Consider the following 16071-nt stretch of genomic DNA (forward strand, 5'->3'; position numbering starts at 1 on the left):
ATTATTATTATTATTATTATTATTATTATTATTATTATTATTATTATTATTAACCTTTATTTATGAAGCGCTGTAAATTTACACAGCGCTGTACATACAACCTTTTTAATTAGACGGTTCCCTGCCCTCGGGCTTACAATCTTCATAACTTGCAGCATATTTCTGAGCTGAATCTGGACTGGCTGGATGAAATAAGAAATTTCCAAAACACAATTCCTAGAAGAACTGCAATGATACATCAAGTTGATGATGTACTTTTCAAGGTTTTGCATAGCCAATTCATGGTGAATAGGGCCAGCCACCGCCAACTTAAACTGGGTGTTGAACATTTTGTCATTCTTTAGAACCTCTGAAATTTCTGATTGGATGCTTACATAAAATGATCAAGTTCTCTTCACTTGGGGAGATATGGAAAATGGGCAACTTGCCAGGTGCTGCTATTGCACCACAGTAAGTTTCCACTTGGTAAGTTGTTGTTTCCATCCTCTATTGAAAACTGCATCTAAGGTAGTCTACTTGCTCAGTCCTGAAAGCCAGATGGGTTTATGAATTGTAAGATGCTTAAATCCACAAAGTATTTGGGATTCCTTTGAACATGCCTTTTGATTTTTAAGCTCATGGAGTACACTGTCAACATTTTTTTCAGCTGCATGCAGCTCATAGTCTTTCACCCATCCCTGCCATATGCCGATTACATTTTTAAGCCATTTGCAAAAAAAAAGAGAATACAGTGTACATCAGGAATTCTCATATCCTGCAATGACATTTGTTTTGGGAAAGAAAGGACTTCACCAATTTTCTGTTCTCTCTTCAATTATATAGGGCCCTTTTCCAGACTGGACTAGGCAATTCTCTTTTAAGACACAAAACGATGCTGGTGGAATTATGCCTTCCCCAGTCACTGACACACCACTTTGTGAAAAGCAAAAGATAAGGAAAAAGCACAGAAAAAAATGCTATTTAAAACTCTACTTGAGAGCTCAACATTTGCATTTGATAGAAGGGATTTAAATTGTATTAGAAGGCAAGGTGCACTAAACAATTACTGTTTATTACTGCCTAAAATGGTTCACTGCCTAAAATGTTACTTATCGCACACTGCAGTCAAGGAAGAGACACAGCCTGCCCTGTCCTTTTGTTTGCCAACTAACAGAAGTTTATCCAGCAGAAAGCTAAAGTGACTTGCAGATTATACATGGGTAGAGATGAGGAATTTCTACCTGTTTTTCAAGTCTGAAACAGTCTTTAACATGCAAAAGAGATCATGCTACACTTGAAAACTTAAAAATAAAATAAAAAAGGCAACCTCTTCACTGCATATAGGGAGAAATGGGATCACATATTTAGGCAGCTTTACCCCCATAACTGCTGGAGCTATTGGTACTGTTAACTATAGTGTAATAATCTTGCAGAAAAGTAGCAGGATGAGACAAAGCAGCAGCTGGCAGGATAAAGGTCAATCCAGCAATATATAACAGAGGAGCTGCTTCACACTACATGCAGGGGTACACACCATACAAATATAGAAGAGATGTTTCTGAATGGAGACATAAACCTCTCCAACTATATTTACATTTAACATGGCTAACACCACTGTATACAACTGATATAAAGTGTCTCATAAATTACACATGTGAATGCACTACCTGACAGTAAACACCACTGAACTCAATGAGATTTTCCTATGAGCAAATTTATATATATTGTACCTCTGTGAAATAGTATCCCTTACAACTTCTAAACTGCTAAGCTAGTGGAAACTGAAGTGTTAGAAGACATTCCAGAATGTAAACAAAAACCAAGGATTTCATTTAAAAGAACCAAAAACATCAGGGACTTAGTAATGAATACTGATTGTAAAACCTTAAAACAAACTGTTGAGAATACTGTAATGAGTCTATCTAAGCCAGTAGGACACCATCCATGTGGTCATTGCACATATTGCACCCCCACAACTATAATGACAGAATTTGTAAATTGCAATGACCAGCAGTGATATAAACTATCCCACTTTAGCATATGGAATACTAGTTTTGTGATCTATGCTACTCAATGTATATGTAAGAAACTTTATGTGGGATGGACCACAAGACCGATAAAACATTGAATAGGGGAACACCTCTCTAATCTAAAAAACAGAAGAGTGGGAGCTCCGTCGGTCATTTTGTAGAAAGGCAACATTCTACAGCCAATTTCCGATTTTGGGTTATAGAAAGAATTTATAATAATAAAGAACATATTTTAAAGAAAAAAGAGATAGAATGGATTCCAAGACTGAAATCCTTGGTGCCTGCAGGTTTAAATGAAGATTTGGATCTACAATCCTGAATTTGAATGTAACAGAGAAATTATACATCAGAACACATGTATGACTGTAATATAATGACTGAACAACTGTCTGGAGAGATTGCACCATGTCCCTGTGCTGTGTCCCAAGGCATATCATTGGTTATGCCTTTCCAAGGTCCTCTGGAATATGTATATATACAGAAATACTACAGTGTCTGTTCCCTTTATCTCTATGGCCCTGTATTTTAGACAGTGTTTACAACTCCAGTGACTTCTTTTCAAGGATATGTATAACTTTGATAAAAACTATATGGATATTTCTGTATCATAGTTTGATGAGTGTTGTCCTATCTTTTAAAATATTATATTTTAAAAGTATTTATATTTGTTTTCAGCCCGATGAAAGCTTAGTGTGGCTGAAACGCACTGGGCTTTTAAAACACTGAATAAACAGTTGACCATCTTAGAACACGTGGAGCTTGTCTCCTCTTTGTTTGCTGGAAACTGAAGTGGTACTGCTGAAAGCTGAGGGAAAGGTAACCATTTGTGAGAAATTAGTAAATTTTCATTTAGGACAGGATGGGCAAAAGGCTGCCTCCAGATATTGTAGAACTGCAACTGCCATCAGACCTAGCTAGTATAACTAATGGGAAGAATGTTAAGATTCCTAGCCCAACAACATCTTGACAGCTTTTGCCCATCTCATCTAAGAGAAAGCTCTTCAACACTTCCTTCCACTGGGAATTATACAACAATACTATCAGTGTCTTTGTGTCATTAACAGACATTGCAATGCTCATCCTCACCTCAAACCTATCTGAACTTCTCTCTAAGTGAGCCTTAGAAGTAAGTAAATAGAAAGAAAATGACTGTCTGGGGATTAACAGAAGACATGCTGCTGCATTCCATTTCTGGACAGAAAGAATAGATGATGGGCTCTCTTCCTCCTTTTACAAACAGCTAACTTGTCTAAACAATTTCATGCAATTCCTTCTCATCCCTAGATACCAGGCTAGAGCTTAATAAAAGGCTTATTTAAGGAAAGGCACCTGGGAAACTGTTCCTTTGTTAGAATGGGTTGACCTTCCACTTTTCCTGTAAAAATATCAGCACTTTTCAGAACACTAAGGCTAGCACTCTGGTTCATACAAGGTGTATTTAGCTATAACCCAGCCCAAGAAGTTGGTTCACTGGGGTATTTAGTTCATCATGCAGACCCTGATGAACACCAGGTATGACAAAAGACACCTTCAATCAGCTGAAGGGATGTGAGCTATTGTTTAGGTTTTATGGCTGCTCTTTTACAGTTCTATGCAAACAATAAAACATCATTTCGATACACGAGTGACTCCATTTCATTTTGACAGAGTTGATCAGGGCCCTGGAACTGTGACATAACCCCCTCAAAACACACACACACACACACACACATTTCAAAAATTGAGGCCTTTTCAGGCTTACAGAATGCCTTCCCCAAGGAGACCTACTGCCAAATTTGTTGTCATGCCACCCCCTCAAGAAGACATTTTTTATTGAGTGATACATTAAAAATTAGCTTTTGCTGCTTTTACCTGCTGTACTGAAGTCATATCCTCCTTCTCTGCTCTGCACATATCTCAACTTATATTTTATCATGTTATTTTACCATCTTTATTGTACACTATTTGAATATTTTTGGGGAAGGGGGTTCTAAAAATTCTTTAAATGGATAAATAAATCACTGTTTGACCAAATACATTTCTGTGAGGATACAAGACTTCAAATATTCTGGGGCAAATATAGTAGTACAAAATGAGATAGCCTGGTAATAAAATTGTATGTTACATATGCTTCATATTGTTTACCAGCTCCTTTGGTAAGATACATTTGAAATCACCCTTGTAAATCTATTTCTGTTTTTACAGAAATCGATTATTCCAGAAAAAAAAAAGGTATTTATTTCCTTTTTTGAAAGGAAGTAGGTGACACAAATCTCTGCCACTGAATTTCTTGATGCCTGAAGAAAGTGGGCAGGATGCCCTGATTTGTTAGTGTGGGAAATATGCAGTGGAAGGCTGGAAAGGTTTCTTCTCAGGGGAAGTTTCAAAACTGCTGGTGAACATTTGGTGTCCTTTAGCAGAGAGATACCAGCTTTTCCAGCACAATTCTGCCAATGCATCTCTTGAGCCTGTAAGGACAGACTCCAAATTTATTATATTGAGGTACATAATATTAATGATGTTTGTATTTGGCTGGATGTGTTAGCTGATATGCTCCTGCCCTTGCTCTTTTCACACTTAAACAATGCATTGTCATTGATGTAACATGAAAAGAACAGTGGAACCTATTTGATCATGGGAAATTTGGGAACAAGCACAGTGAGAAAGAGATTGTTCATACAGAACTGCAGTGCTGAAAGAGATCTGAAGATGTCTATTCAAAACCCTACACCAGTGCAGGAAACAGCCAGGATGGAAACAAGCAGCCATCCAGCTGCTGTTTGAATCTAACTCCCAATATTCTTCACTACTGGCTAAGCTACTGGGATCTATAGTCCAATGACATCTGGAGAGCCATGTCATACTCATTCCCAAACTATAGTATAGCTATGTTGAAAGGGAATTATAAACAGGACATCATAATTCGAAGTAGCACAGGAAATGAGGAAAAACAAGGTCCTGTAATACAACAGATTTCAGCAAATAGTTTTGCTGTTTTTCCTAATGCCCAGCAAAATCAGCTCATAGACCACACACACACACACAATGTTCTTTAGTATAATTTTCCATACTAAGATGGTATTAGGTTGTACATGTACATATCTGTCTTATGTAACTGTGGAATCAAAACAGCAGTAAAAACAGCAGGTGCTTGTTTTGATAGTGGATGTGAGCTATGTTCCTGATGCATACTTTATTGCTATTCATGGTGAATTCACACATTCAAACACCATGAGAAATGCTGCTCTTTCTTCCTCCACCTGCATGTGGGCATATGGATGAACTACATATTTTCAGGAAGATAATTACTGATATAGCATTGCCACTGAAAACCACCCTGACTGATGTTTTTCAATAGCACAGTGTTAGAGACACATTATTGAAAGCAATAGGCAGGAGATGGTTCCCATTCATGTGTATATTAGGATTTCAGAGACACGATGGATATGCAAAAGCATGGAGTATGGTGAATAAACATGTGTATTCATCACAATTTAAACCTGTATGTTTGAGAAATGGGATGTTAAACATATTGGCACATCTATAAATCCCGTAAGCAAACAATACATCCTACTTAAAATCCTCCAGATTTTATTTCTTTTCCCCTGTGGGAGTCCCAGCCTCAGAATTTCATAAGTTCATGTAAAAGTATTTCAGGTTAAAAACAAAAAAGAAAAAATATATATAAATGTTAGTCAGGCAAACAGCACTTTTAAAATTTTTATCTTGCATATTTACACCAGTGTCACTAAAAGAAATTTACTTATTTTTCAAAATGGAGCCAGAAGCTTTTCTGTACATGTTTCGATAGATTTTCTCCAGGCTGTCTTCAAAGATTGCTCTGTGAGGTTTGTTTTTATACTCAGCAGCTTGGCTGGTCCAATAGTCACCATTATCCAGATGAACCATGATGCTCTGACGTATGGATGAACTAGTAGTACCCCACCGTCCAAAACATAAAAAAAATAGGGGGGGGGGGACAAAAACAAAACCACGCACATTAAAATATTACCTTTTGAAACTCTGGGAAGAGTGCAGTTATTTATATACCTACGAACACACACACACCACCCAATTGGCATCTAACTGAACCCTATGCATGTCTTTAACATATCCACCCAATGGGATTCCACTTGAAGAGGTTTGGCTCCCAAGTCCTCTATCTGTGAGAAACAGAGCACATGCAAAGTGGGATGACTCTGCCAATGTTCTAGGTTTGGGCAGGAGAATAAAGAGGATATATTGTTTAACAAGCAACGGAACCCAGTAGAAGTCAAGTGCTGTCCTGCACCCAGCCATCCAATAGAGAGAAATTGATCATACCAACTAGGACAGGAGTCAGCATTCCATAGATGGCTTTCACCACTCGAGGTAACTATGGACCTTTATTAAAGCCTCTGGTTCTTTCCTAAGCTCTTTGTTAGAATTAAACTGGCTGAATCCTCCTAATAGACACTCACACCTCTGTTCCAACGTTATGCCTAAACAAGCAGAACAATGTCACAGCAAATACAGCTTTTTTAAAAAGGCAATTTTCATGATATTAAGCTAGATACAATTCAGACTTTGAAAATGGATTCACCAGCAGATTAGTTTCATTAGATGGTAGGTTGCAGATACTGTGGTTGTTGGAAATTTTTTTTACTACTGCTGTAGTTATGGAATGATCAGTTTAAAAAACTTGATGAAATCTGTTACCTTTGCCCTTATACACAAAGCATAGCTGACATTGTACTACTTCATAGTAAACTCAAAGAAAATAAGTGAGAGCTGAACAGCAGTCCTTTATAAAGAATAGCATCCATAATCTTGTTCCAATACATCTGTCTCCTTTGCCTAGAACCACATTCCTCACAAGATGTCAAGATATGTTTATGGTGAGTGGAAGCATTTTTTTGTGAATTTCACATCACAATACTGACAACGTCTCAGTGTCTGACAGTCTCTTGATTGGTGAATGGCCATTAGCCATCCCTTCCTCATGAGAAATTAAACACGGGAATGGACATAGCTATAGCCATATTAGAAAAATATCAGTCTGCTGTCTTAACTGAAAACTATCCTGACAAGCCAAGCTGAAGTGATCTTGGGATTACATGCCCAAATCATATTAAGACGAGGATAACTGCACTCAACTCCACTTTCAGAAACACCTGTCATACACCTGTCACATGCTTTTGTTCCATCTCTTTTAGAGTCCCACAAGTTCCTCTCAAAGTCACCGGCACACTAAATATTTTAATACCACAGACATTCTGCATAGTCCCAATGGTTTTCAATCATTTATGTTAGTGTGAACATTTGGTCAGCAAAACTACATTCTCCTCTGAACTCTGCCTTAATATGCTATTTATGAGAACGATGGCAGACTTTAAACTGTCAGGATGTCCTTGAGTCTCACTCTTTAGCCTCCTCTCTCTTGACTGCACTACATAATGTGATGATCCCATCACTGCCCAAACCTATTTGAGTATTCAATTTTAAAGTACATTGTTTCAATAATGTTGTGACAATAGTCATTCCAGCTTTTTTATGCACAGCCTGTAGCTTCCACAATGATGTCTGTGTCCCAAACTCAATGAAATAACAGAGACACAAATATGCTCAAATCAACCAACAAAACAAGTGTTAGAGAACTAGGGGAAGGCGCTCAATTTAATACATAGTCCTTCATCCTATATTACATTGATGGCACAGCAGCTGGTCATCTTCCAATGTCACTGAGATAATGTGAAAAGTTCTGAGAAGCTCTGAGGAGTGGCTTTTTCATATAAGAGGAGTGACACTTCCATATACCAGTGCTGTCATAGTTCTCGGGAGATGGAATCTCAATGTGATCATGATCCAAAGCATAGCCTCCTCTGATGAAAGCTGGAGCTTATTGTGTTATCTCAGTAAAAGTGGAGGGAGTTGGAGGGCTTTGGCTTGCCTGCTGCTCACATAATTTAAAGGGTCAGAACAGTAGAGGGAAAAGAATTGTACACATTTAAACCCACTGAAATCAATAAGCTTAAGAATGACTAATTTTGTCATACAGTTCAGAATTAGTGCAGAATGCTTTATAAAAGTTAATTTTATTTGTATATTTCAGTTCAACTGCAATAATATCCACAGGACATGATAGAAATGTCCACAAAGTAAAAAGGAAAAGAATGGATTGTGGCAAGAAAGGAAAAATAGGAACAGAAATGTTACCAGCTCTGAAGATCACTGTTGCTTGAAGAATCTATACAGGAAACATCTCTTTTTTTACTGGGCACTCCTGTCTTGCTTGTCTTAGCAGACTCTTCTTTTGACAACCAACTGTCATCCTAAAAAATCAAGATCAACATTTCATGATAATCTCATTTGTAAATATTCCTTTAAAAAAACAGATGGTTGTAAATATTTCTTTTAAAAAATAGATTTGTTACAATATTCCTTAGCTAGACAAAGTATATTATAATACTTGATTTTTTTAAAAAAATCCTAGGTTAGTCCAAAGTATGATATGTTGTACAATATAATGATAGGCTAAATTTGTTCTAAATTAGATTTTTGTTGTTGTTGTTGTTAGCTGCCCTTGAGTCAACCTCAACTCATGGCGACTGTGTATGAGATGCTTCCAAGCCCCTCTATCTTTCACTGCTCTTTTTAAGTCTTATAGATTCAGGCCTGTGATCTCCCTAATTGAGTCTAGCCATCTGGTGTGTGGTCTCCCTCTCTTTCTACTGTGTTCCACCTTTCCTAGCATTACTGCCTTTTCTAATGAGTAATGTTTTCTTATGATGTGGTCAAAGTATGACAGCCTCAGTTTAAAAATCTTGGCTTCCAGGGACTGTTCAGGATTGGTCTGTGCTGGCCAAATGGCCGTAATAAAGTTAATAAAGTAAAGTTCAGGATTGGTCTGTTCAATGACCCCCCCCTTTTTTTTTTTTTTTTTTTTTTTTGGGCTATCCACTGTACACTCAGCACTCTTATCCAGCACCACATCTCAAATTAGTTTATTTTCCTTTTATCTGCTTTCTTCACTGTCCAGCTCTCACATCTGAATATGGTGATGTGAAATAGAATGAAGTGAACGATTCTATCTTTAGGACTCAGTTGTATATCTTTTCTCGAAAATCTTTCATTGCTGCCCTTGCCATTCCTAGTCTTCTTCTTCTTAGATCAGTAGTTAGTTAAGAAAGAAGTAGGCCACATTTAACCAGAATTTTGTTGGTAGTAATATTTGTACAAATCCATTGTTGTACTATATGTCATACTCCGTTACTGTTTGGCATTTCACCCCCTTCTCATTTTACATGTATACTCTTAAAGCTCTATAGGATGATGTTATTAATGCTACTGTTGGTGGTTCAGAATGGCAATAATCAGGTCAGCTAGAGTGAATACAAATTTAACTTGTCTGTCCATCTTGATGTCAAGTCTAAAATATGAGACCAGTATGAAAAAACTCAAAAGTGGTGGGGGAAGCCCTCATTTTCTACCAGGAATAAGACTAATTTATATTTGGAAAGAAACATAGTAGAAGGAAGAAGAAATCTTTCACTGCATCTGAGTCAGTGGGAAATGTAAGACATTACATAAAGGTTTTTAGCACTGCTTTATTCTCCAAAGCCAAGTGCAAAGTAAGGGAGGATATGAAGTTGAAGGCTTTCGCGGCTGGACTCTATAGTTTTTTGTGGGTTTTTTTGGGCTAGGTGGCCATGTTCTAGAAGAGTTTATTCCTGACATTTCGCCAGCATCTGTGGGTGGCATCTTCAGAGAATGAAGATGCCAGCCACAGATGCTGGCGAAACATCAGGTGTAAACTCTTCTAGAACATGGCCACATAGCCCTAAAAACCCACAAAAAACTAAGGGAGGATACTTTGTCTGTCCCATTACACCAAGTTTTCTTCTTGTTCTACTGAAAAAAAGAATAAAATATTTCTTTTTGAGTCTAAAGGATATTTTCTCCCATAACACTTAGGGCAGGGATGTGGCACCTCTATTCCACTAACCGGATCTGACATATAGGGATTCGCCAGTTGGCCAATCTTTCCCAGCCCCTCTCTCCCAGGACTTACCAATCATCACTGCTAAGGAAAGCAGTGCTCTTCTTTCTGCTCTTCTCTGACAACAGAAGCTCTGTTATTATACCCATCTAAGACAAGAGCCAGGGTGCCCATTTTAGTACTGGACTGCCTCAATGCCTTTTTCTAGTGTGCAGCAGAGAAATTACTCTGTATCTCCCCATACCTGGATAAAGAAATTCTAATCATATCCAGAATGGGACTTTTGGGAAGGGGAGGGAACTCAAGAACGAAGAGGGCCTCCTCTTTGATGGGATCAGGACCCCGTGACATGTTCCAGGAAGCAATATAGCCCTCAGGAGCCTGGAATAGTTTCCCATCCTTGCTTTTGGGGGTAAATGCATTTTAGTTTTAAAACTTACAAATGTCAGCCTTTGCCTTGTGCTGTGTGTCCTTAAAATATTTTTCACCCGCTTATGGATCTCTTCTCCATTTACTGGTGTGTTCCAGACAGAACGAAACCTTGAATGAAAAGTATTTTATGTGAGTGCTGTAAGTTACTGACACTGCTTGATAATACATGTCCATATTATTTTCTCTTATATAGATATATAAAATTAATACTTAAAAAACAGATAAAACACACTCTTAATTCTTGTAATATATAGTATAAATCTAGACAATACTTTTGCATTTATATCAGAACAGTCCATGCAGATAGATCCCTTCCTTCCCCAGCTGCCCTATTTGGGTATGTCTGCCAGTGCTTCACAACAATGAAAAAAATAATTCTTTGTTATGAACACAGATTTCATCAAGCTTATATGAGCCAAATTTGCTGCATAGTATTCATTTATTTAGAGTATTTTTGCCCTGCTCTTCCACCGCAAAGGCTCTCAGAGCAGTTTACAAATTCCCTGTCCTCAGGCTTACAATCTAAATCTATTTGAGCACTTTGTTGTATCTGTGAGGCTACTTTACAATCCTTTGCTGTGTAGTGTAGCTTTGTGACATCTGGAACTTTTCAGTCAAATTGTTAAAGCTTCATGAATAAGAAAGAAGCTTCATGCAGAAAAGAAAGAGTTATATATTTTCTGCTGAGAAGGTAGCAGAGAAGTAAAACTAGAAGGCAGGACATATAACAGATTCATTTTTGAAATTCCTTAAAGACTAAATAAAGGCCACTGTGGTTATTAGGTGATGTGAAAGAAGGATATATAGCACTCAAACATTTTAATAGCTCTAACTACCACTCATTTTGACAGAACTTTCAAGTAAATGTGCATTTCTATTTGTCACGAATTAAACTTCCTGTATTATTCCACATCACAATACCAGCCTTTGCTTCAGACAAATGTGGGACCAGCATCCCACTGTATTGAAAAAAATGATTTATTTATTTATTTACTATAAAGTATGTACAATGAAATGACAGAACAATCCACTAGTGTGCACTGTGGCATAAGAAATGTTTACTGGTAACATAGCTTTCCACTTAATTTTCTAAATACAAACATTTAAGGATTAATAAAAACAGTATCAGCCTCTTTTTAATTGTCTACTTTTACACATAACTGTAAAACCTAATCCACACTTTAAGCCATTATGTTAATATTTACACCACCCAAAGTCACCATACAACAAAGCTAAACCTGAAATTTAACACTTGTAATCTAAATTGAAACCTTTTTATGATGTGCTTACTCCTGGAGGAGATATTCTCTGAAGCTCATTTTCAAAAAGTAATTTCTTAAAACAATAAATAAAAGGAATTTCTTTAGCATGAAGGCTGAAATAATGTCTGTGTAAACCACAAACTCCTTACATGTGGGATTAAGGTGTCAGTAGTTTCTTGCAATACTGCCGGAATGCTTGTATTATTTTACTGACTTTGACAAAACAAAACAAACCTATACAGCTGCATTCTTTGTCATACTTTCATTTTCCTTGAGACTAGCTAACATTCTGCAGTTACACCAGTTTAAATTGTTTATTGATTCCAATAGATTGTATAAACACTTTGGATATATAGCTCAGTGACCTAGAATAGGCCAGATCAATAAAGAGCTACTCATAATTCATTTGAAAGATGCTATGTGGGAGCAATCAACAATACAAATTATTTTCTCTTGTAATGTAGCTAAACGCATTTATTTTTCCTTTTATAAGAAGGATTTTTTAAAAAAAAACACCATGAAAAAAATATATTTTATATCAAGGAGAATAAAAGAATTCTAGAAACTTTATTTGGCTGTATATATCTTATGCACTCAAGTAAAACAGACAATTATAGTTCTATACAAACTTACACAAAAGAAAGTCCCACTGAATTCAGGGGAGTTTTCTCTTGGGAAAGACTTAACAGGATTAAAGCCTCAGGTCAACAAAAAGAAGGTTTTCCTACACAGACTCTTTAAACAGAAGGTTGCATCTCTCAAGTACATAAAAAACATTAGATGTGCCCACTGAATCATGCACTTGCACACACCAAAACATTCAAGTACTATCTGGCAAGATGCACTAACCATCAAAATAATTATAAACACATTTTGCAAATATTTATGGCCTCATGTACAGTTTTTTCCCCTATCATAGTGCCTAATAAATGCAGTCTCACTTCTGTGGCTTTAATGAAGAATTTATCAGTTTCAAAAGAGACTTCTGCTAAAAGAAGAAGGGAAAAACATATACAAGGACAAACTATTACAGGACAAAAATCTATGAAGCTCTCCAGGAGTGGACGCATATCTGGAGAGTGGAACCTAGCCAAAAAAAATTGCTCTATGGCAAAGTCTGACAGAAAAAAATCTACAATGAACCACTGAGCTATTCTCGTTAACAGAATGTGATTTAATTTAACATACTAACATACGTCTCTGGATGTATGGCACACTGAACTGAATGGAACTAACATCTGAGTAAACATATGCAGGCTTGTGCTGGATTACTACAACAATAATTTTCCTCTTTTCTTCATAATAATCCATACAGAGTGATTAGGAAATACCCAGATACAAAGGAATTAAGATACTGATTATTCTAATATAGACAATCCCATAATCAACAGCATATTCTGTATAATCTCTAATAATCCAACAATAGTTGATTAACTATTGGCATCCAATTGATGATCTGATAAGGGGATTCATGACTCCCCCCTCTTACTCCCATGGAATGGAGATCTGATTTACATGCTACCTTCTCAGTGAAGAAACATAGGTTGAAAAGAAAACTTTTCAGTTGCATGCTCAGAACTAAGAAGGTTGCTTTCCATCCTCCAGTAGACCCCATGCCCACTTTAGCAGTCGCAGTACAATATATTATTTTTGCTTATCTTGGCAATAGCCAATACAGTATATCACTTTTGCTCATCTTGGCAACAGCTTTTTTCTGTTGCACTGCCCATATTATTCTCCCAAGGCAATTTGGCTTTCTTTGAGAGGAGTAGGGAACTAGTAAAGAGAAAGGGGAAAAAAACATTTCTACCAGGTTCTCTCTATACTAGAGCTAACTATCACAACTGTACAACCTTAGCATTAAATACAGAATATTTTTCAGCCCGAGTACTTGTACATAACAGTCACAGGTAAGCTGGGCACTGCCAAAAGGAATGGCTACACACCTGGGGTGAATGGTTTGTCTCAAGGCCTGAAATACAAGTACTCGCTATAGAGGAGTAAGTCCACTTCACAAAGAGATTCAGGAACAAACAAACCAAAAAAACCAACCAACTAAATCACTTAACTCTTTTGTGCGTTACAGCCAATTTTAAGACACAGTTTTTTGCTTCACTATCGTTCCTGAAATACCACAGATCATTCAACCTTTTGAACAGCTTGGCTTCACTTAAATATCAAACACATTTTATCTGAAATGAATGGTCTTCAGATCACTTTTCCTGAAGCAAATTTTGAAGACTATTATCAGCTAAGGGAAGGTATATTTGGAAATATGGGATCAATCCTTAGTTAGAAGATATGACAGCTCATTTTTCCTAGGTCTACCACAGAAATGTGAAGGGCTACAAGATACAGATCTTTCAGACAGAGCAAAATTATAAGAGCAAAAGTATGATGCCTGAGTATCCTTTTTGTAACTGCTATGAATAATCCTTGAGTATTAAACTCTTACCAAAGATTATTAGATGTGTTTTTTGGTATAAGCCATATAGCACAAACAGTTTTTGTGAAGGAACTGGAAACCATGTAGGTTTTTCACATTTCCAGTAAAAGAGAAATAAGTGTAATGTAATAATTGTAGTATGGAAAAATAAAATTCCAATGATGTCCAAATAGATAATGGCTTAAAGACACATATGGCTTCCAGTTTTGAGTACTGTATAGTCTTGTGAAATAAGGATAATTATATGACACAGTACATGTATCAGCCAAAACAAACTTTTAATTGTCTCAACTACTTATCTACATAACCTCCATCGTTATGTAGCTAAGTAGTGTCTCCCAGCCTGATCTCCACAACCACTTACCAGGCAGCAGCCACTGTAAGAGGCGGGTTCTGTTCTCCTGTCAATCAGAAAGCTGCTGACTGACATTCCCAAACCCTCCTGTGACTGATCTCTGGTGCAACAGCCTGTCACAATTACCCCTTGCCCTGGAGATTGCTTGTGGGGGCGGGCTTCCCATCAAAAGTAGTGCAGAACCCTGTTGCTTGCAGTGGCTGCTGCCTGTTAAGTCGGGACTGGGGAACTTTCACAGCCTCTACATAGTCTCTTAACTAAAAATATGTTGGGATCATATCACAAATGTGTACATTAGGTTATGAATTTGAACTGCCTTAGTGAGTTCCAGCAGAACTTCCCAGTGAGCCCTGGTGGCGCAGTGGTTAAATGCCTGTACTGCAGCCTGTCACTCAAAACCATAAGGTAGCGAATTCAATACAGTATCAGCAAAAGAACTCAAGCTTGACTCAGGCTTGCATCCCTCCGAGGTTGCTAAAATGAGTACCCAGATTGTTGGGAGCAATTAGCTTACAGTTGTAAATAGCTTAGACACTGCTAGTTCAGTAGGAAGCAGTATATAAATAAAGCTGTTTGTTTTGTTTGTTTTACATTTTCTCCTGCGTATGGCAGATGTGGCCAAAGCATGGGTCACATGCACCTCTCAACAATTCACCACAGGAAGCCAGGCTGAGGGGGAAAAAACATTGACTGTGATTCTACATAGTTGATTTAGTTACAAATCCATAACTTAGTAACATCTCCTGTCCTGACCCCGAAACCTTCCTTAACAATCAGAAGCCACACCAAGGAATGCAAGTCTGTTCTGGTAGTGATCAGGGCAGACCAAAATGACATTTCCAACCTCTCCCACCAAGAAATGAGGCTGCAATAATCAGAATCAGGACTCATCACTATACCACATTGCACCAAAAATCTCTGGCAAGAGGGGTCTGGAAGTGTCATCCTGCTGTATTCCACCTGCCAGCAGCATAGACTTCCATTACTCGGTGTAGCTGTTGGCTGTTAAGATAACTGGGGGGGGGGGGGGGGATTACGATCATGACAACAGTGTCATGATTGTGAATACACAGTATTAGTGAATACAGAGCAGCTACACATTCCATAACTGCAATACAGGATGATAGCCACTGTACATTCTAGCATCATTGACAGCAATTGCATTCCTAATTTGTGGAGTCTCTGTCCCCTTCAGTGACCCTGGTACTGTTAGTGGTAGGAAGAAGAAGCCATTTTGACCAGTGTTGCAAGGATAGGGGAGGGTACTTCCATCTCAATAATTCTGCTGAAATTTAATCAGGTGAGGGGAGGATCAAAACATGTATGATATATAGGGAAACCCACAGATGTCATATTGAACTAATCCTCAGAAAGCAGTTTTACCCAGGGAGATATACAAGAAGTAAGCACAGGAGATAACCATTAGCTGCACACAGATCACATTTTTGTCTTTTTTATTCAAAAAAGCATTCAACTGTTCCCTCTGAAAATCATGCTTCTGTCAAAAAAAGCAACTTCAAGTTTAGAAGTGTCTCCTTCCTGTAAGATTGTGAGGAGGAATTTTCGGACAACTTTAAAAATATAAGTGGAGTTTGCTGGACCCAAATTGA

At 37.5% G+C, this 16071-nt stretch overlaps 1 protein-coding gene across 3 annotated transcripts in view; it reads right to left on the minus strand.

Annotated features, from left to right (window-relative positions):
- Nucleotides 1-49: 49 nt before the first annotated feature.
- Nucleotides 50-16071, minus strand: part of SPATA6 (spermatogenesis associated 6) — a 45709-nt gene continuing 29687 nt past the window's right edge. For 2 of the 3 annotated variants that reach the window (XM_042465540.1, XM_042465539.1), the window contains 3 exons: nt 10407-10506; nt 8184-8299; nt 50-5919 (listed from right to left, as the gene is read on the minus strand). In XM_042465540.1, coding sequence (XP_042321474.1) covers nt 5748-5919; nt 8184-8299; nt 10407-10506 — 388 coding nt within the window. In that variant the 3' untranslated portion in view covers nt 50-5747. Of the gene's footprint in view, nt 5920-8183; nt 8300-10406; nt 10507-16071 lie in introns of those variants that run through there. The other variant, XR_006103725.1, reaches the window with a different exon arrangement.

The sequence above is a fragment of the Sceloporus undulatus genome, chromosome 4, assembly GCF_019175285.1.
Source record: "Sceloporus undulatus isolate JIND9_A2432 ecotype Alabama chromosome 4, SceUnd_v1.1, whole genome shotgun sequence".
NCBI classification, from domain to species: Eukaryota; Metazoa; Chordata; class Lepidosauria; order Squamata; family Phrynosomatidae; genus Sceloporus; species Sceloporus undulatus.